The sequence below is a fragment of the Sorex fumeus genome, unplaced genomic scaffold (assembly GCF_029834395.1).
Source record: "Sorex fumeus unplaced genomic scaffold, SorFum_2.1 ptg000008l, whole genome shotgun sequence".
NCBI lineage: Eukaryota > Metazoa > Chordata > Mammalia > Eulipotyphla > Soricidae > Sorex > Sorex fumeus.
This window is the reverse complement of record NW_026606065.1, coordinates 48,293,147-48,315,704: the sequence shown is the minus strand read 5'-3', so window position 1 is coordinate 48,315,704 and position 22,558 is coordinate 48,293,147. Positions and strand designations below refer to the sequence as shown.

At 39.1% G+C, this 22,558-nt stretch overlaps 1 protein-coding gene across 1 annotated transcript in view; it reads left to right on the top strand.

Moving 5' to 3' along the window:
• Window positions 1–4,901, top strand: part of NDFIP2 (Nedd4 family interacting protein 2) — a 65,962-nt gene extending 61,061 nt beyond the window's left edge. The window contains exons 7-8 of the mRNA XM_056109905.1: window positions 2,193–2,298; window positions 3,928–4,901. Of these exons, the coding sequence (XP_055965880.1) occupies window positions 2,193–2,296 (104 nt within the window). The 3' untranslated portion in view covers window positions 2,297–2,298; window positions 3,928–4,901. The remainder of the gene's footprint in view (window positions 1–2,192; window positions 2,299–3,927) is intronic.
• The last annotated feature ends 17,657 nt before the right edge of the window (window positions 4,902–22,558 follow it).

The window sequence follows — 22,558 nt, the reverse complement described above, 5'->3', positions numbered from 1 at the left end:
CTATCCATTCGCTTATCATGGAGACATTCTGTATACTTTTGAAATGTACATGCATTAATCATGAATCAGCCAGGCATTAGGAAAGGCTTCATGCCTAGTGATCACAGAAATACTGCTGTGGTGTCTTCTTACAAGGTATGTCTCTTTATTAATATTAATAAATTTTATAGATTTCTGATTTTTGTTCCCTTATGCCTTTTTTTTTTAAACTTTGGATGCCTGGTAATATTACACCTTTAGTACATATTTCAAATTTATTTACTGACGTGGAGAATGCATTTTGTTTCTATTTGGTTTAAAAGACCACATTTCTCCAGCAAAATAATTGTACCGGAAAATAGTAAGATTTCAGTAGGTGGCAGTCTTCTCTTTGAGTTATTATTTAGTCATGCCGTTGGATCTTTAGAATCTTTGGGGAAGGAAGCATTCATAGTATTAGCTGAGGTCACTAAGATTTTGTGTCCTTTCTCTGACAGTTATAGTGAAATGTGACATTGTTGGGAAGTTAGACTCATACCAGGGTTTAGCCAGCTTTATATTGTTCATTGCATTCTGACTGCTTCAATTTGTATTCATTTTTGAGTTTTTTTTTTTTACTTAAAAGTAAGAAATGAGTATGTAAAGGATTATATGAACTAATAAAGTATTCAAACATAATAACAATATATCTGCTTATGTATCTTACTAAATTATCAGACTCTTAGGAACACTTACCAGGAGTGGAATACAGATAAAACCCCAGTTCTTTATTAGAGCTATAATCTTTCATTTACATAAGGGAATTAAAAAAATCTAATCCATGATTAAAATGTTCTTGTTATATACTAAAGAAAAGTCAACCACACTTTAACTTTTAGCCATTGGTTGCTAGATAGAAATTGGCTTAGTTCAGAAAATTTCTGAGCAGAACAAAATATATTTCTTAGAATTGTCATGTTAATTCGTAGATAAAAGAAGTGATTTCACCAATAATTTTGGTTTACTTATTTTCAACAATACTTTTATATTTGGGTCACAATACTTTATTTAGATCACATTATCTTTGAACTGTATCTGGAAGGGCACAAGGATAGAGAATTCAGAGCAGAGTCACAGAAAGAAGAAATTAGGATGTGCAAAGCAGATAGAATCCAGTTTAGAAGAAATTTTACCCTTAGTTTTGAGTCATTTTAATATATCATATCTTTTCTCTCTAGTATATGATAGAACTTTTTTTATGTTTCAATTAGTGCTGGAAGTTGGGGTACAATTTGGTATTTCTCATTTAAAATTAATAGGCTTTTCCTTCTAGGTATGGAAAGTTTTACACACATACATACTTTCAGTTTTTGTTTTTTTAACCTCCCATCATTAACTGGTTAAAAATTTACCAGAGTTAATAAATGTTTCCCTTAGAATTGTATGCTTAAATATATCAAAGGCTTAACTGTACTAATAATGGCAATGCTATTTATACTTAGCTATTATTTTTCATCTGAAGCTTTGAAGTAAAATTCACAGGCATTGCTTTCTTTACATTATGAAAGATCATCAGTGATATAAAATAGTTGTTATTTCAATATAGTATTTTACAGAAAAGATGATATAAAATATATAAAAACACTCAAGAAATCAGAGTTGCCCGTTCCCAAGTGTTCTTTCCTGATTCTTCACAGTAACAACATTTATTATTATAAATTACTCTTTTACTAGTATTTGAAAATAAGACTAATTAAAATTAAGTAATGCCCTTTTTTTTCAAATATAGCTTTCACAGATAGCAGAAAGTTGATATTGCTAACCTATAGGTTATATACATTATTATTATTATTATTATTAGTATTCTCTTTTGAATACTTTAGATATGATACGTTAGTTAAAATTTTTTATATGGGATTAATCTGTTTCAGTGATTAGGATCTATTATGTAAATTATATAATACACATTTTTGTGTAACTTGTTTTTTATGACAGGTTACTTTAATTTTGACTTTTTTTGGCAATAAAATTTGACTATTATGTATTCTTATTACTCATTATAATCAAATTATATATCTTTCTGATGGAGTTTTTATAGTATAAAATATGGAATGAATGAAGTTTCATTGAATTTCTTAAACTAAGAAGATCTTGTTTATAGTTATCTTTTAAATTTATCATGTCCCCTCACTATATATAAACCTGACATGTTTTTATTATTTTAACCTTCGCAGGCCTGCTCCTTTTCTTCAGAGGGTTTGTCAATTATCTGAAAGTCAGAAATATGTCTGAAAGCATGGCAGCTGCTCATAGGACACGTTATTTCTTCTTACTATAGAGGTAAGAAATAGCAATAATAATTTAATATCATCCCTTTAATCCTAATTGATTAGGCACATATCGAATGCTTAATGTATATTTGTGTTATTAATTTGAATTCAACATATCAAATGTATGTTTATACAGTCAGTCAGCTTATTGAAATTTAATGTTACTTTGTGGGATAACTTTTAGGTCTTTAAATTTGAATTTCATAAAATTACATAAAATGTTATAGGCAAATTGAAACTCGAAATCAGTTAAGAAACTCTTAATACTTTAAGAATACTTTAAGAATTACTCTTAATATTAAAAAACTCTTAATTGTTCTTTTTCAAAATTGACCACAGGACATATACAAATTAATCACCAGCAGAAAATTTGATAGCTTAAAAAACAAAATAAGACAAAGTGTTGGACGTTTTGCACACACAAAATATTAAAATGCACAAGGACGTCTGATGAAATAAACATGAAAGAAATTTGGTATTGAAAAGTAGCTTCCCATATGGTAATCTTAATAAACTAGATCAGGAATAAAAGTTGTGAAGAAACTGGGAGCTCTGTTAATTCTTCCTTCATGTATATGAGTCTCTGTCAACAGTGAATACTACAACTTGTGTGAATGGAATTGTAAAAAACGAAGAGCTATAAAGAGAATATATAGAGAAGAGAGTAGAGGTTGTCTTCTTACTAATTACCCACTGAGTTTCTCAAGACTGTTTAATGTAGCAATGACATTTATTGTATAGTCAGTGTCATTACATGAAGAGGTTGCATGTCATTTACTTTCTGTCCTATTTTTTTAACATTCCATACATTCATAGCTAGAAAAGATTTGAATTTTTAAAGTATTTCAACTACATATATGATGCTTACTGAAAGTTCTTGATTTTTGTTACAGGCTACTATAAGATTAAAATTAAATAAAATTTAGACTATAGCAAATGTATGATTAAGTACAAAATGTTCGGTGGGGGTGTTGGTGATGCTCGGGGGCAGTGCCAGGGGATTGAACCCAGGGCCCGACACATGCAGGGTGTGTGCTTTGATGTGTGAACCACATCCCTGGCCCCACCAAGGGTTTTAAGGTTATTATTGCATAACCCTCACTTACCGTAGGGTTTGTGATTTGGTTGTTTAAATGTTATTTATAATTTAAACACAGTTTATCCATACTCAGTACAATGAATACAGTTGTGTTTCTGACTCATATTCAAGAATTGATCGAAATGCTACATTATAAGGTTCTCCTCTCCAAGAACAAAGATTTTCTTTATATATAATGTGTAAGTCTTTGCAAGCACTAATCTTAAGAATCTGTAGTATTAACCATAAGATAAAAGGCATGGTAATTTTGCTACTTTAAAGATAAACTGTTAGTATTCACGTGATTGTCTTGTTTTTAAGACTCTAAAATCTAGATGTTTATAGGTTTATAGAAGTTTACAATTTTACAATATTTTTCACAGCAGAATATTAATATAGCATACTGCTTCATCTTTATCAGAAGAATATATGTACTTCAGTAATCCTATGAAAGGAGTACTTATTATACTATTTATATTTTATACATATATGTACTGTTAATATATATTTATTGTTATACATCTTAATACTTTATAAGACTAATTCTTTTTTTGTCCCTAGATTACATCGACCAGACATTCCTTTCTTACCAATGTGAAATTTCCAGATCATCTGTAAACCCTCAACTTTAGTAGGATAGAAGAGTACTAATAACTGAAGTTAAATTAGTGAAGAAAAGATAGAACATTAAAAGTGAATGCCAGGGTGGTTTACGTTTAAAAACCATTTCTGTTCATTCTCTAAGTATTTGTATTTCACTTGTTTTGCATATTTGCATATGTGCCCATTTAAAGATTTGCTTATACTTGATAGAAAACTATAAAGTCTCGCAGTAAAAGCCACATTTGGTTCATCAGTGTTTGATATCATTGAAAGAGTTGAGTGATACAGCATTCCAGCATGTAAATGCCATTGATCTCTGACCTTACATTTAATAAAATAAAAATGAAATTATTAACCATATCAAATGTTTTAGTTTTTGGCTCTTAGATCAGTTTAGGTAACTACACTTGAAACATCCTTTGTTATCTATTAAGGTTTTTGAAACCTGCAGGACTGATTATTAGAAAAGCTTTGTCAGATTTTTGAACAGGATATTTACATTATTATTTAGCAAAACTCATTGTGTAAATAATCGTGCATAAATTACTTTCTGCATTTTCTTATAAATTGTGTCTAGGTATCTGTTCATTAATTTTAAATTAAGTGATCTTTATATATATATAGAAAATTTGGGCGTTAAAGCTAGAGTTCTTTTTCAGGACAATTTTTTTTTAATATGTGAGTATCACACATGTCCTTTGTAAGAAAGTCTCTTTTTTTTCTTTGAAGGGACATGCAAGTTTTAGGGATTCTCAGATGAGAAGCTTGGTTTTAGCATTGTCCATTTTAGAGAATTTTGCAAGAAGAAATTGTAGAAATTGTATTAGATTCTATATTTATTTCCTTTTAAGTCATTTTTAAAAATTAATTGAATAAGATATTCTCATTTGCATCTGTCTTTTAAAAAGCCAATAAAATATCTTTCAGCATCATTGTAATTTTTTTCTTTAGCTGTTTAATTGGTTAAACTTGGCAAATAAAAGCTATTCGTAACTTCTTGCTTTATGATTGTAGATTTAATTTGTAAAAAATATTTTTATTTGAGATAAATCATCCATCTTTCAAGTCAACGAAATACTTTTGCAGACTGAGGGATTGTGGAATGTGTATGTATGTTTTGAGTGTATGTGTGTTTGTGGTCATTATTACACCTGGAATCCACATATGTAAATGACTACATTTTGCAGAATTTTTATGTCTCATCTGCTTTTCCTTTTAATTATTTCTTTGCTTTTAAATGCCTACTTTAGACATGCTGAGAATTATAGCACTGGAACTGCTCAAAGGGCAAGTGCCTTACCTGCTATATGTAATATCAGTTTTTTATTTTTTTCTTTTTGCCAACTCCTGTGGTGCTTAGGAGCCACTCCTCAGTGTTTCAGGGGGTCCATGCAATGCCAAGGTCCAAACCCTGACCTCTGCAGAGAAGTGTACTCTCTGGCCCTTTGCACTCTCTGCTACCCAGTTTAGTTAATTTTTGTTTGTGTTGAATTTTTCTTTGGTAGTTGTTATTTATACTTGGTTTCTGAAGATATATCACTTTTGATGCAAGTTAAAAACTTAACTTTTTCTGTGGTGAGGGACACACCTGGCAATCCTCTGGAGATATTCTCAGCAAGGTGCTGTGCAGTCACTTCTGTGTGGTTCCGAGACTAAACCCAGGCTTCTCACATGCCAAGTGTGTGTACTCTGACCCTCTGCGCCATCTTCCTGGCCCCAAACTTCAGCTTTTCTTTTGAGTTTTCCCCTTCAAACTTAAAAGATTCAAGTGTGTACATTATCTAATCATCTCAGATTCGTACAGTTCAGTGGCAGCCTTAAATCCTAATATCCAAGCAGGGAATTAATGTAACTTTTCAAAACATAACATCACCTTCCATATTGACCCTGTATACCTTCTCTTCATTCCCTGTGAGCTTGAGTTGAAGAGCTGCCTCTGTGTTTGGGGTGTGTTTCCACCTTTGCCCTTTGCTTAAAGATTGAAAATTGAATTATAGAGTGTTTAAACAATTTTTTGAATGGATGTGACTGGGTCTTAGAGTTTAACACAAAAATGTATTAAATACTTTCTACATGGAAGAAACTAATATGTTAAGGATAATCCATTCTTACATATTTATGATTAACTGATTTAAGTTAAATACATTTCTCTGTTCATGATCTGAGAATCTGTATTTAAAATTAAAGGTATTTTGTTACATGGTTAAAATGATAATCTGTTTAATAGAGAAAAAAGCTAGCCCCTTTGTCTTTCATTTTGAGTCAGTTATATCACATTGCCTTTGAGAGTGTTAATATATTTTAATCTCAGTAATCTATATTTTGTAGGAAAGCTTTTCCTAATAATACAAATGGAGTCAAAAAAAGCCCCGATAAGTCTTAGTCATTCCCATATTCTTTTTTTCTCCTTTTTATTGATTCACTGTGAGGTACAGTAACAAAACTTTTATGTTTGACCTTCGATCATACCATCATCAAATACCCATCCCTTCACCAGTGCACGTTTTCCACCACCAAAATTCCCTCTCCTCCCCACCCCCACCAATTCCACACCTTCCCCTACCCATGTGGCAGACAATTTGCACAATACTCTCTCTATTTTAGTTACCTTCGATATTTCGAGATCAGTCTTACCACCACTCATATCTGCCGAAAAAGCAATGCTAGACAATGTTTTGTATTGCATGTTTATGGATACAATGTAATGTCACGGCTGCCTGCGCTAGGAATGATAAAATTTTAATAATTAGGGTCAGGAGAGATCGCTACAGAAAGTTGCTCAGGTCTGAGGTTCGTTTGTGTGTCTGGATCATCACCGTGTGGGAGCTTACGTAGATGGTAGCCATATGTGGACATAATCTCAGAGTCCAGTCGGGGCGGGGGAAAGGAGAAGGGCCAACTCCTCACCTATCCCGTGAAACCTGGTGTTTGCTGGAAGCTTTTGCTGAGTTCTAGAAGATGTCGGCCACCGGGATTCTTAGGGGGCAGGCAGAGGAACAGCACCTGTTCCTGATTGGAGTCGTCCAGCGAAAGTGGTCTATTGCAAAGTCCAGAGCCATCTCTGCAGCAAGTTGCTCGGATCTGAGCTTCATTTGTGTGTCTCTGGATCATGGCCTTGTGGGAGCTTAAGTAGACGGTGGCCATTTGTGGGCGTCATTCCAGGGTGATTCCTATATTCTTGACCTAAATAGTGCCTCCTCTTATCCTTGAAAGTGTTCTAATTTGAGTGATAGTTTATGATCTCTTTACATAGCTGTGCACTGTTCTGAGAACGATGGTGTATAAATTACACTGGCCTGTAAGGGAAGGAACTGATGGATTAGGGTTGAAGCTAATTATTGTCACAGCCTTTCCTGAGGAATGGTCTGTGATGAACCAGTACAAAACACATAGTATTCCATACCCCACCACCCCAGTCCAGGTTGTATTAAAATTATTTCAGCTTGTGGCAAAAAGAAAACTACATTATATAATTTAAAACTACATTAATGTTATTGTAATGGTTTTTTAGCTTTTATTCAAGTAGTCTTGAGAAATACTAGTTTTTTTAAAAAATATTTTTATTCAATTAAAGGAACATAATTTACAAAGTTACTGACAATTGAGTTTTAGGCATCTAATGTTTCAACACCACCCTCCACCAATGTTCCCAAACTCCTTCCAGGCCCCTCTTCCACCACTGCCTGCCATCTTGACAGGCTCATTTCAGACTTCCGTGGTTGCAGTTAGGTCCTAAGGTTTTCAGTGCCGTTAAATTTGTGCTTTGGCTCTATAGCTATATCACACTCCCACATCACTGATGTAACCCAAGCCCCGACCCTGTTTCTCCATTACTTCCCTTTCTCATCTTCCATCCCCCTTTGATTTCTTTCCTTCTCTGACCTTCATGTATTCTAGGGTCAAGGGTGACCTAGGCATTTCCCCTTTTATTACATTATATTTCCTCATCAGGTTGTTCTATATACCACAGATAAGTGAGATCATCTTGTGTTTGTCCTGGCTTACTTCATTTCACATATCTTCTAGTTCCAATCAGGTTGCAGCAAATGGCATGATTTCATTGTTTCTTGCAGCTGGATAGTAATCCATTGTGTATATATACTGCATCTTCATAATCCGTTAATCTGTCACTGGACACCTAGGTTGATTCTATATCTTAACCACTGTACTAAGTGCAGCAATGAATACTGGTGTGCATATATCCTTTTGAGAGAGAGAGCAAGAGTGAGAATGAGAGAGAGCGAGAGAGAGAAAGAGAATTCTGCAAAATGGAATTTCTAGGTTGTATGGCAGCTCAATTCTAAATTTACAGAGAACTTTCCATACTGTTTTCACAGGGCTTAAATCTGACAACATTCCTACCAGCAGTGGATGAGAGTTTCATCACATTCCCAGATTGTTCCTGTAGTTCTTGATATGTGCCATTTTCACTGCTGTGAGGTCATATCTCATTGTCCTGCTTTGGATTTCCCTAATGATAAATGATGCTGAACATTTTTTCATGTGCTCATTAACCATCTGTCTTCCTCTGAGAAATGCCTGTTCATCTCCTCTCTCCATTTTCTTGATAAGGTTTTTGGGTTTTTTGTTGTTATTGTTGAACTTTGTGAGTACTTTATATATTCTGGATATCACCCTTTTTAGCTGATATGTTGAATGCAAATATTTTTTCCATACATAAGCTAGCTATCTTTTCATTTTAGCCCATTTTTTTCCACACAGAAACTCTTTAGTTTGATATTGTCGCATTAATATTTTTGATACTGTTGCCCTTGCCACCATATCATTGAAGATGCCTTTGATGTCTAAATCTTGAAGCATTCTGCCTATATTTTCCTCGATGTACTTTATAGTTTATGATTAGATCTCATAGTCTGATGTACTTTGAATTGACTTTTGTGGAAGTGTGAGTTAGGGATCCAGCTTTAATTTTGGACACATGCCTATCCAATTTTCCCAGCACTATTTGTTGAAGAAGCTATCTTTACTCCAGTTCATGTTCTCAGCTCCATTATTGTGAATTAACTGTCCATAAATATGGGGTTTTGTCCTTGGGTATTAAATTCTGACCCATTGGTGAGAGAGCCTAAATCCATTGGTCAGAGAGCCTCTCTTTATTCCAGTGCCATGCAGTTTTGATCACTGTAACCTTATAGCATAGTTCTAAATTAGGTAATAAAATACCTCCCAATTTCTTCTTTTTCCTGATGGTCTTGGCTATTCATTGTCTCTTCGTACTCATACTAACTTTCTTCTTGACTTTTGTAGGTCCTTGAAGAGTGTCACCTCAATTTGAATGGGGACTGCCTTGAATCTATGTAATAGCTTTGATAGGATAGTCATTTTAGATTCTTCCAATCCATGAGCATGGAATATTTTTCCATTTCCTAAGTTTTTTTTTAATCTCAAGTGACTTAACATTTATGGTATAAATCTCCCATCCCTTTTGTTAAGCTGATTTCTAGATACAAGATGGTTTGGATACTATTTTAAATTGGATAGACACCTTGATTGCTTTCTCCTCTGATTCATTCTTTGCATATAAGAATGCAGCTGATTTTTGTGGTTTGACTTTGTAGCTGGCCACTTTGCTATATTGTCTTATTGTTTCTAGGAACTTTTTTGTAGACTCTTAGGATCTTCTATGTATATCATATCATCTGTAAATAGTGATAATATGACTTGATACTTTACAACTTGTATCTCTTTGATTTTTTTCTTACCTGATTGCTGTAGCCAGCACTTCACATACTATATTAAATAAAAGTGTAGACAGTGGACATCTGTGTAAATCCCACTCATGTGTGCAGAGCTGTGAAAACCCCTTCGCTTGGGGATTACACGTGAAAGGATGTTCTCAGGCTCTCTGGGCAGCTCTCTCTCGATGCCCAAGTTGGGTGCTCTCAAGCCGCTTCTCCACCCGGGACAGCTGTTGGATGAAGGAAGAACGAGGGCCCAGCTGGTTGCTGATTAGTTGCTGTTTATTCAATCTCGCCTTTCCCAGCTCTTTCCAAACCCCCCTCTCTCTGTGTCTCTCTCTAACTGTGAAATTCTTTCTTCCTGCTGTATCTCTCCTCTCTCTCTCTCTCTCTCTCTCTCTCTGCTCTCTCTCTGCTATCCCTCCCTCTGTGTCTGTCTCTTCTCTTTCAGTCCCACTTTTCTCCTGAAGCCGCTCTTTCTTATCCTCTCATCATGCCTCCCCAACCACGCCTTCCCACGGGAAGCGTGATGAACAATGTTTTTCCAGTCTTCTGACCACCTGCAGCCCACGAGCAAAACAGCCATGAAGCTTTGTTTCTCCTCTCCTTAGACCAGCAACTTAATTAACATCTTTAATCTACTTCCTAATATTTACCATTCTCCATGGACATAGTAATAGATACTTTTAGGCTTATAGGGAGACTCTCCTGGGGACATCTTGTTAAGTGGTCAGGCTGGATCAATCATTCCTAACCCTAGCAGGGTCCAAATCTATTTATTACCTCTTGGATCATGACAGAATTTGTTCATGACCAAGCTCTTAACTTACAGTTAAGCATTATGGCACTTCTGCCAGGCCCATTTTGATGCCATGGTAGGTTATAGCTCACTGTTTGCCCTGCGTCCATCCAGTCCCTCGTCGGGACCCTGTTCTTGGGGACCTAGGAAGTAAGTGCAACTGAAGCTTAAGTCGAGAGAGCAGATGTCCAGGAGGTAATCTTATCCAGAGGCAATCAACTTCCAAGCCACAGACTTGTCTTTTTAACTGTCTTCCTGTATCCATACAAAAAGCAATTGCAATAGCTAACCATGCAAAGGACATTAAGGAGAAAAAAAAGACAGTATTTACAGGTCAGAGTCTGATCAGGAGACAAAGGTAATTGACAGGTTGGAGGGCAATCAACAAACACAAGCTCCCAGTGGCCAGGGAGGAGGGGCAAACCAACGTTATCCTACAGACATCCTTGCCTTGCATCTTATGTTAGAGGGAATCCTTTCAGTGTTACGCCATTAAGAATGATACTGGCTGTGGGCTTCTTATAGATGGCCATTTCCATCTCTCTTGTTATAGATGGCCTTCCACCTATATTTTGTGGAGTTTTTAACATGAATGGATGTTGAATCTTATCAGAAGCTTTTTCTGAATTGATATGATTATAAAACACACACTGTCCTCCCGTTGTTCATCGATTTGCTCGAGCGGGCCCAGTAACGACTCCATTTTGAGACTTTTTGTTACTGTGTTTGGCATATTGAATACGTCACCGGTAGCTTGCCAGGCTCTGCCTTGTGGGCAAGATACTCTTGATAGCTTGCTGGGCTCTCTGAGAGGGGCGGAGGAATCGAACCCAGCTTGGCCGGGCTGGCTGTGTGCAAGGTAAACGCCCTACCACTGTGCTATCGCTCCAGGGCAATATGATTTTTATATTTCCTTTTACTAATGTGGCATATTATGCTAATGGATTTGAATATGTTGAACCACCCTTCCATCCTTGAGGTGAATCGTAATTGGTCAGGGTGTATGATTTCTTTGATATGTTGAGTTTGATTAGCTAAGATTTTGTTAAGGATTTTTTGGTTGTTTTTTTTTTTGGGGGGGGGTCCCACACATAATGGTGCTCAGAGGTTACTTCTGGCTCAGAGATCACGCCTGGCAGATACATTGGGAGACCATATATGGTACCAGAGATCAAACCTGCGTTGGCCTCATGCAAGGCAAGTGCCCAGCCAGCTGTATTATCTTGCCAACCCTGTAAGGATTTTTGTATTGATGTTTATGAGGAAGATTGGTCCTAAATTATCTTTTTTGGAAGTGTCTCTGTCTGCTTTTGGTATTAGTGTAATGTTAGCTTCATAGAAGGTGTTAGGATTTCAGTGACTTCAATAATTTGGAAGAGCTTAAGGAGTAAAGGCAGTAAATGTCTGAGGGTTTGATAGAACTCACCTGTGTACCTATCTTGGCCTGGTCTTTTGTTCTTGGGGAGATTTTTTTGGCATTTGGGCCACACCAGCTCTTCAGGAGAGTCTTAATTGACATTGAGAGAGGTTATTGATATAAAGGACTGTGTGCTCATCTTTTGTATGTGTGTGGAGTAAAATTATCTTTGCAGAAGTCTGTTTGCTTTTTGTTTTATAGGTGGCCTTTAAGTAATCTTTGCAGCATTGGTTTAGTTGTAGCAAATGTTAACAGCTCTTGTTTGCTTGAAAAGGTTCTTTGCCCTCCCTTAAGTCTAAGTGATAACTGGAGTGGAGTCTGGCTTGGAAATTTTTTTCATTCAGTATCTTGACTGTTATTCCACTCTGCCTGGCTTGTATGATACCAGGTGGAAGGCCTATTGTGATTCTTGTGTTGTTTCACTTGTATTTGAGGTGTTTATTCTCTCACTGCTTTTAGGTGGGGGGCAGTGCTACACACAGCAGTGCTCAGGGATCACTCCCAGAGGGTTGGTGGACCATATGTGATGCCGGGGATCAAACCTGGAACAGCCTTGTGCAAGGCAAGCATCCAACTTGCTGTATTGTTGCCCTGGCTTCTCTGTTGCTACATTAGGTAGTCTGCTCTTGTCTTTTAATTTTACCATTTTGTATTGATGGTGTTCTTTTAAGTCTATTTTGTTTGGTATTCTGGGTCTCTTGAATCTGCAGAAACCTCTCCTCAGAGACCAGGAAGTTTCTTGGTTATTATTTCTTCCACCAGCTGTTCTTTCTCTTCCTCTTTTTCCTCTCCCAGTATTCCTATGATTTGATTGGAGTTTGCTCCTCTTGCTGATGGCTAGTATTTTGTCCTCATACTTGTAAAAAACCCACTTCATTATGTCACCCTCCATTTATATAAAATCAACACTGCCTTCAGTGACGTAAGAAGGGGAGATAGATTTTCTTCCTTAGAGCAAATTTATTCTTTTGGTTTTTACCAGAAATACTGTAAGACCAAGTACAAGTTTGTCCGAAGCTTAAAAATCTGTACATGAACCCTTGGTCTTAGGATATGAGAAGCAGCAAATAACCTTGTGGAAAGCATGAACTCTTCAGAAATATACTAACAGTATACTTAGTGCATAAATTTACATGACTATCATTTGTGTGTAATTACACGTATTATTCTTTCCCGTCAAATTAACTTTTTTAGATTACTGATTTTATTTATTCGTGCTCCAGGTGAGGCTTGAGCTCACAACCTTGGCATTGCTCTGCATATACTGCTGTATAAGTACTGCGTGCTAACTGATTGTGTCACTAGAGCTCCGCTAGAGAGAGCACAGCGGATAGGGCATTTGCCTTGCACGTGGCCGACCCAGGTTCGATTCCTTTGCCCCTCTCGGAGAGCCTGGCAAACTACTGAGAGTATCTCGCCCTCATGGCAAAGCCTGGCAAGCTACCCGTGACGTATTTGTTTGCCAAAATCAGTAACAAGAAGTCTCACAATGGAGACGTTGCTGGGCCCGCTCGAGCAAATCGATGAATAACGGGAGGACAGTGACAATAATAGATTTTATTTGATTGTTTTTGTATGATTTGAGCTCCAATTTTTTTTTTCTTTTTGGATCACATCTGGTGATGCTCAGAGATTACTCCTGGCTCTGCACTCAGAAATTACTTCTGGCGGTGCTGGAGGAACCATATAGGATGCTGGGGATCGAATCTGGGTCTGCCGTGTGCAAGGCAAATGCCCTATCCTCTGTACTATCACTCCGACCCCAAGCTCCAAAATTTTTATCCCCAATTTAAACACTCAAAGATAAGTCCTAAAGACATTTAACTGCTAGCAAGCATTGATGACCACTCGTCCTAATGAGTGGTAATAGAATAAATGTGGATTATCACTTCTTAAATCCAGAACTATTCAAATGATGAACAAACTGGACAAATGTGAGCATCTGTTTGTTGTGAATGAACTTAATTTTATGATGTCGTAAGTCTTGTATTTTCCTAGTGTTCTGGGAATTCTAGGAATGAATTTTTTTTTTCTTTTTGGGTCACACCCGGTGATGCACAGGGGTTACTCCTGACTCTGGCTCTGCGCTCAGGAGTTACTCCTGGCGGTGCTCAGGGGACCATATGGGATGCTGGGACTAGAACCTGGGTCAGCTGTGTGCAAGGCCAACGCCCTACCCACTGTGCTGTCTCTCCAGCACAGGAATAAATTCTTTCTTTTTTTGCTTTTGGGGTCACACCCGGCATTGCATAGTGGTTACTCGTGGCTCATGCACTCAGGAACTACTCCTGGCGGTGCTCAGGGGACCATATGGGAAGCTGGGAATTGAACCCAGATCAGCCGCATGCCAAATGCCCTACCTGCTGTGCTATTGCTCCAGCCCCAGAATGAATTCTTGATGGAATAATTCTTGGGCTCTCTCATAAGATGCTATCGTTATAAAATATGGTATATTATGATGAGCTGGGAGTCTTTTGAATATTAATATTACAGCCCCAATTTCAAGAGGCTGCATCTGCCTTGATAGTAGCTCCTTTCTTTCTCATAGTTTGAGGTTCTGGGAATTGGGCTGAGTAGTTCTGCCCATTTCTTGGTGTATGCCTTTAATTTCTAGCTCTCATACACACATGATAGAAACGATTATAATTATTAAACTATTATATTAACTATTAGGATTGTAAGCCTTCCTGCAGCAAATGGGTGAAGCAAGCTCTCAAGGGACTAATGAGCATTTTTTTTCCTTTTTGGGTCACAGCCTGCAATGCACAGGGGTTACTTCTGGCTCATGCACCCAGGAATTATTCCTGGCAGTGCTGGGGGACCATATGGGATGCTGGGAATTGAACCTGGGTCGGCCTCGTGCAAGGTAAACTCCCTACCCGCTGTGCTATCGCTCCAGCCTGAGAGCCTTTTTTGGTTTCATGCACACATATGCTGTAGAGCTGTGCCACCAGACCAGTGTGCAAGCATTGTGACTGAGGGATTGTGGATGCTTAGAAGACTGGCTTTCTCCATAATCCTGTGAAGCTAGTAGAACTGAATTCTCATAGTGCTGACCTTCCTTAACTGAAGAGACAGAATTTTGTCCCACTAACATTTTCCTTTTTCCTTTCTTGAGGAGTTTAGGGATTAGAGAGAGGCACCTTTCTGTAACCAGGTTTTGGAGCCAGATTAACTGTGGACTCAAATATCAAATCTCATGCAAGCTCAGACAATTTGCTTAACCAAAGCCTCAGTTTCCTCACCTGTTTGTTGGGAAGCACTGTATGTACCTGAGGATTAGGTGAGATTTAGGCAAGAGAAAAAGGTAGGCATTGTGATTACAGGGCAGCTCAGTGTGCTTCCTGACCAGCTTGCTGTGACTTCACAGATGCCTCTGGGACTTGAAATAAACCCTTTCCTGGGCATCTGAGCTGCCAGCTCCTTTGAAAAGGGTGATTATAATAGGATCACGGTGACCTAATGTTGGCTCCTTCTCTCTTCGGCAAGTGGAAGGAAAGTAAAAGTTGCTTAGATGACAGTTAAATTTAAGGGACACATTCTCACACAAGAGGGAAGGGAGTTGCCTGAACCCTGCCACAAGGCCCTCAATTAGTGGCAAGAGAGGAAACGAAATGGACACCGATGTCTATAGACTGAAGCTTGGTGAGCCCTGGAGGCCAGTCCCTCAGGCGTTGACGGAATTTATGAACTGAGGTGACTTTGTAAATGTTGGCTCATTCCTTTCCCTCGGGGAACCAGTGTGCCATGGTCTTGGATGGCAAGTGATCAGAAAAGAAGTTGGTGGCAAGGTGGTCTGATCCCAGGATTATGATTTCTTCAGCCTTCTGGAATCAGTAGGTTGTAAGTTTGCCTTTACTACTTCGTCTTCTTTTTTTTGGGGGGGGGTCACACCCAGCGATGCATAGGGGTTACTCCTGGTTCTACATTTAGTAATTACTCCTGGCAGTGCTCAGGGGGATCATATGGGATGCTGGGAATCGAACACGGGTCGGCCACATGCACGGCAAACGCCCTGCCTGCTGTGCTATCACTCCAGCCCCCTTGCCTTTATTTTAAATGTTTTTCTTTAAATAGGAATTTTGAAGTTATCTATTAGATGGCAGTTATACACCATGCCCCCCCACCCCCCGCCCCTTCCTCTGCCCCAGACTTGACTTTAAGCCTAGTTTGGGTCAGTTTCATTTTTGAGGGCTGATTTTGTAATTCTTGAAGAAATATTCTCTTTCCTCTATGCAAGTGACCCAACTGCTTTGGTTCAAAAATTTCTTAAATACAAAAAAAATTTTTTTAAACAAATTTCTTAAATACCATTATCTTTTAGCAAGCCTTTCTCTCATTCTCTGATCCTCAAGTTCTGAAGCTCTGGGCTTGATATCTGTATTGGCAGTTACTATACAGCACCATCATGCCTGATGTAGGGGTTATTGTCCTCAATAGAACAGCAGTCGGCTTTGCTTGCCTCCAGACACCTCGCACCAGAGCTCATTAGGTTGAATGATTAGATGGGTGAGGAGGTGTTAGAATCAGGCTCTATATGTGAAGAAGGATTAGTACCATGCTTTCTGCTGTTTAACTCAATCTAATGGAGGAAGCGTTATAAACAGGAAAATATGATAATGTTGAGGCCAGAATAAAATTCTGGGTCTGGAAAATGAGCTCTGGGTGAACGAAGGTGTCCTTGACTCCAGTAGTAACATTGGAACTACAGCCCAAAGAAAACGCATGTGTGCAAGTACATTAAAAAGTTTCATAAAGATAACATTTGGCATCTCTTGCATGGTCTTCCGCCTTTCCTGTTCCTGCTCAGGAGGAAGAATTGTCTTAAATTTTCATGACACTGTGCATATTGTAGTAATTTTCATTCATGCTTCTTCATTTGTGCTTGAGATCAGGGTCCCTGTCTAGTATCACTTCATAGCTTCCAGTGTACCTAGCTTATAATAAACAACTTTCAAAAAAATCAAGTCCATGTTATTGTGGGCCAGTCACTTTGTCACTGCAGTGAAGACTAAATTCAGAAGTCAGCTATGGAATAAGTACTTTGTTTTCTATATACACAGAAGTAACATGAAATAAATTGTGATAGGATATATTACTGGTTTTGGTATATCGAATACGCCATGAATAGCTTGCCAGGCTCTGCTATGTGGGCAGGATATTCTTGGTAGCTTGCCAGGCTCTCTGAGAGGGATAGAGGCTTTTAGGGCAACCTCTAATAACCCTTTCAGGTGTTCCCATGGTTCAAACCATATTTGAACCTCATCAAATATGGTGCGGTAATCTTGGAAGATGGGTATTAAGTATCTTAAGATGTGTCATGCGGTCTGGAAAGCATCCTGGAGTGTGGCGGCGGCTGGGTAGTGGAGGTAGTGGAGGACTGCTGATGAGGTATTTATCTGGTACCCTGGTACCGGTAAGGTGGGTCTTCTGTGTGTAATCCCTGGGTCGCCAGAGATTGGTGGAAGCAGACAGGGCAGGGTAGGGTGGGGCTTCTAAGTTTTATCCCTGGGTCACCGGAGATTGGTGGGAGCAGGCAGAGGATCTCTGTTCTTGAGTCCCGTTGAGCCTGGAGTCCAAGGTCACAGAGTTCTACTTACCTGGTTTTGTAAGTAGAAAACCGCTCTGAGCGTCCAGAAAGTGTCCTGGAGAGTGGCTGGGTAGTGGAGGTAGTGAGATTCCACTGCTCTTCCTGCATTACCATACACCTTAGAGACCTGGGCCCTATGAAAACAGGGTGAGAACGCTATTTGGGTCTCACAAAGAGGAATTGAAAGAGCTATGCTTGGAGTATCATGCTTCACTCAAATGAGAGAAAGAATCCGGAGTCTGACCTCTATTGAAGATCAAGAATTGGGACTCTGTCTTATTTGCCAAGGCATTGAAAATCACGTGGGCTGGACATGTAATGAGATTTGGAGACGACCGCTGGACTAGAGCCATTACCGACAGGATTTCACGGGACGTCAAAAGATCACATGACCGCCCACCTACAAAATGGTCAGACTTCTTCGTCAAGACCCTGAACGATCGGTTTGAGGCTCTTCGTATTCCTAGAATGAGCAGGCGTCATTGGGCTACATTAACATGTGACAGGGACAAATGGAGACATTACCGGTGCCCACTCGAGCAAATTGATGAGTAACGGGATGTCAAGTGATCAAGTGATCAAGTGAAGGATCTATTACACACACACACACACACACACACACACACACACACACATTACACATCACTTGATCCTTGGTCACTTGACATCCCTTACTCATCGATTTGCTTGAGCGGGTGCCTTAATGTCTCCATTTGTCCCTGTCATGTGCTAGTGTAGCCCAATGGTGTCTGCTCATTCCAGAAACATGAAGAGCCTCAAACCGTTTGTTCAGGGTCTTGACAAAGAAGTCTGACCATCTAATAGGAGGGTGGCTACACGATCTTTTGACGTCCTGTGGAATCCAGTAGGTAATGGCTCTAGTCCAGCAGTCATCTCCAAATCATATTATGTGTCCAGCCCATCTGATTTTCAATGCCTTGGCAAATGAAACAAGGTCCCTGATTTTCAATCATCGATGGAGGTCAGAACTCCGGATTCTTTCTCTCACTTGAGTGAAGTGTGATACTCCAAGCATAGCTCTTTCAACCATTCTACAAGGAAGTGATCATTGATGTCAAGAGAGGAGTTCCCTCTCTGGCATGGCCATGGCCCCGGAGGCACACAAACCTCATTTGGAACCCAGCAGCTTGTGGCAGAAATGTGAATAGACTATATGTTATACTATAGTGTCATGCCCCCCCCCCCCGGGAGGGAAAGGGTGTCTGTCTCTTCCGCCTTTCCCCTCCCGCCCCCCCCCCCCCCCCCAAGCATAGTGGCCACCGCCTCATAGCTTATTGAACAGTCAGATATGAGCCGGGGGTGACAGGGTAACTGCCATCCCATGGGATGGGGGGGGGGGGGGGAGTGGAACCGGCATGTCCTTCCCGCCCTGCTGAGGCCACGAGTTGCCTCCCATGAGCAGCTCTCCGGCATGGCCATGGCCCCAGAGGTACATAGACCTAAGTCAGAACCCAGCATCTTGTGGTAGAAATGTGAATGGACTATGCATTAAACTACGATGCCGTGGGGGGCAGAACTGGCACACATCCTTCCCACCCTACTGAGGCCATGAGTTGCCCCCCATGAGCAGCTCTCTTGCATGGCCATTGCCCCAGAGTTACACAAACCAGTCTTGTAATTATCTGGCTCTTGGCAGAAATCCCTCCAGACTTAATTAGTAAAATATCAGAAATCCAAATCTGCGATAGCGGCTGTGCAACATCATATGGTCTTCATAACCAGCAATAGAAAACAAATTATTTCACAATGCCTTTTCAGCAGTTCTGATTATTAGGGGGGAGTTGCAAATAATAATGGTGCATCTTTTGTCGAAATAATGTAATCAAAGTAGAGAGAAAGTTAAGTAGAAATCATCTGCCTCACAGGCATCAGGAGAGGTGGGAAGGAGGGTATATTGGGTTCTAGGTGGTGAAAAATATGCACTAGTGAAGAAATGGGTGTTTGATCATTGTATGACTGAGACTTAAACTTGAGAGCTTTGTAACTTTTCTCACGGTGATTCAATAAATAAATTTTTTTTAAAAAAGGGATTCGGGAGGGTGATACCATTTCACCGAAACTCTTCAGTGCCACCCTCAAGAACGTCATGTGATGACTGGAATGGGAAGGAATGGGAGTGAAGATAAAAGGTCGGCAACTACACCACCTCTGCTTCGCTGATGACATTGTTCTAATAACACCAAACATTAGCCAAGCAGCACAAATGCTGGCTGACTTCGACCATCAGTGTGGAAAGGTTGGATTGCAGCTGAATCTCATGAAGACAATGTTTATATTACACATATATACATAAAAAAGAAGCAATATATAATACATTGTGATAGCTATTACATATCTCTCAGCACCCTCTCTCCCCAGGAATGACCACTGTTAAGTAACACTTTATTACATAGACAAACCATTCTTTTCTCACATTCACTATTTGCACTAGGATGATCCTGTGTTCTCTGATGTCAATGTGTATTTTGGTCCCGGGTATAATAATATATGTGACCTTTCCAATGTATTCTGGGGGAGAGTACTGTTTTCTTCCTGAAAATATGGTTCATTTCTCCTGATAAGTCAAGGTTTATTTCACTGGTCCGTTAGTCTATAGAGTAGGGTGACTTGTAGTTTGAAGGTCTTTGAAGATTGTGCTCTTCCGGGATCTGATATTTACAACTTTTGAAGTCTGGCTTGAGAGCAGCTCTATTTTGATGGGCTCTATGGAAATAAGTTAACGTGAAAAATCAGATGAGGATTGACAACATGCAACCTGGGAATGTATAAAGAAAAACATGATTGATTTCCTTGGTTTCAGAATGGAGTCTCAATGTGGATGTCTCTGTTCCTAGGTTAAACTGACATACATTTTGAACCTCTCCTTTCCTCTCCCAAAGTTCTTCCTTGAGAGCTTGTTTGAAAGTTCTACCAAGGGAACATAGTTACTCTGCTTCCTCTACTGAAGAACCAGTCTGTCTCTATTCTAGGCTTGCAGGGATGCACAGGGAGCATTGAGAAAAGCAGGATACACTCACTTAAACCAGCTTGATCACTGCATCAACCCTGGAGATTAACAGGGTCACATGTCGTAGCCAGACTGCCCTCATAGCCCTCCCAAGTTCTTCGTCCCTTGAACTCATGTAATGACAGGAATTGAGCAGATATTTGGTGCCAGTAGTCCATCCACTGAGGAGTAAGAGTGATAAGGAAGGAGATGCCTTGATCTTGATTTTGCTGACACCAGCCTACCTACCCGCTTCTACTCAATGAGGAAAAGCATGACTTCATTTCGTTAGGGTTTGTTGTTGTTAGTGCTGTTTAAGATTATTCTAAATGATGCACAGGTGTAACCATTTTAGCAGGATTAACAGGCAGCTGCTGAGGATTTTAGAAGCCACCAATAGGAAAAAGAAGCAGTTGTTTTAGCTGTACACAGGGGTAGCTGATGTTTATTGATTGTCAGTCCACCCATTGGAGTGGCCATGTGTTAAGCAGCAGGGTTGCTTCTGCTTTACTCTGACCTCATCTCTAAATTCTCTGTTGGGAGTCTTCCAAAGCAATTCACTTCCCAGTAGTTGCTTCTAGAGAGGGGCTAAGAAAAATGCCAGCAGTCACACTATAGTAGGTCCAAATACCACAACATTCTCCACTCCCACCTGCTCTGGAGTAGTTTCCTCTGGTCTAGTATAGGAGAAATGATCCTGAGATTCATTAGGTTTCCACGTTCAAGAAGTCTTGCACAAAGAAACTTCCCCTCTAATGTCTTTGTAATGACTGCCACAGGTTTGAACATGACATCACTCTCAGAAATATCTCCCCACCCCAGAAAATAATTGTTTTGCTCACAGAAGTATTTTTTGAAAAAGAGAATGTAATATAGTGCTATGAGAGAAATACCTCTTGTCTGTAAAATTGATCACTCTTTCAACACTATGTCAACAAACTCAGATAAAGATAGAAGACCTGACTGCTAACACAGAGGTTGATGATCTCTGTATTTCCCTGTCCCTCTCTCCTCTGTTTTCCTTTTATGCTGCCCTACACTCCTACCCGCTTAACATTTCTTTGCTAACACAAACCTGGTTTGTCATGACCTAAAATCAAGAGTAAAGACCAAATATAAAGAAATATTCTGAAAGAGAAACCTCTTGCAATACTAGCTCCATCCTGTGTATTAATCTCAGCCATTTATCTACATTTGGCAAATCTCAGAGTCCTCAAATTTCAGGAAAACATTTCCAATAATGCTAGTATCTTACATGTTTGTGAGCCAAAGTTTTTAAGACTTAATGGACTGTTGGAAGTTGTGGTAAGGGGGGTGGGAGATTCATCTTTCTTGCACACAGAGCCAAAGAAGTTAGTATAACTCTTCACCTGTTTCCACCTTCATGTTAGTTCTTCCCCAGGTAAGTAATTTATTTGATGGGTAAATTTCAAATGTAAACACCTAAGAACTCTTGCTAAGAGATGCTTGAAGCTCATAGGAATTCCAACTAAATTCTGTTCTCCAGCTGTGCCTGTGAAAGCCATTTACAGTCTAAAACTACCTGTGCTAGAAACATCTGGCCAATTTTGGAGTTCATTTAGTAACCTGTGCCCTTCAATCTAGCCTTGTTTTTTGTTTTTGGACCACACCTGGTGGTGCTCAGGACTAACACCTGGTTCTGTGATGAGGGTTCATTCCTGCTAGGTTTCGAAGGATGCTGGAGATAGAACCTGGGTGGACTGTGTGCAAGGCAAGTGCATTATCTGCTGTACTATGGTTCCAGTTCCTTAAGTGTACTCTTTTGAGTATACTAACGTTAAGTATTGGATCTCCACGTGCCACTTTTTTTTAAACACATTTCTTAAAAAATATTTTAAAGACATTTTTAGAGACACTTTAAAAAAATTTTTTTTAAATTAAAGACACTTTTTAAGACATTTCTTAGTCACAGTCCCTTGGGATTGTAATAAAATTGGTAGGCCTGTCAGCTAACAAAATGGAAAATAAGGTGTAAATTATTAATATCATAAATGAAAGAGGAATACACTCTAGTCCCCAGGATTTAAAACATAAATAAGAATATTATGAACATTTC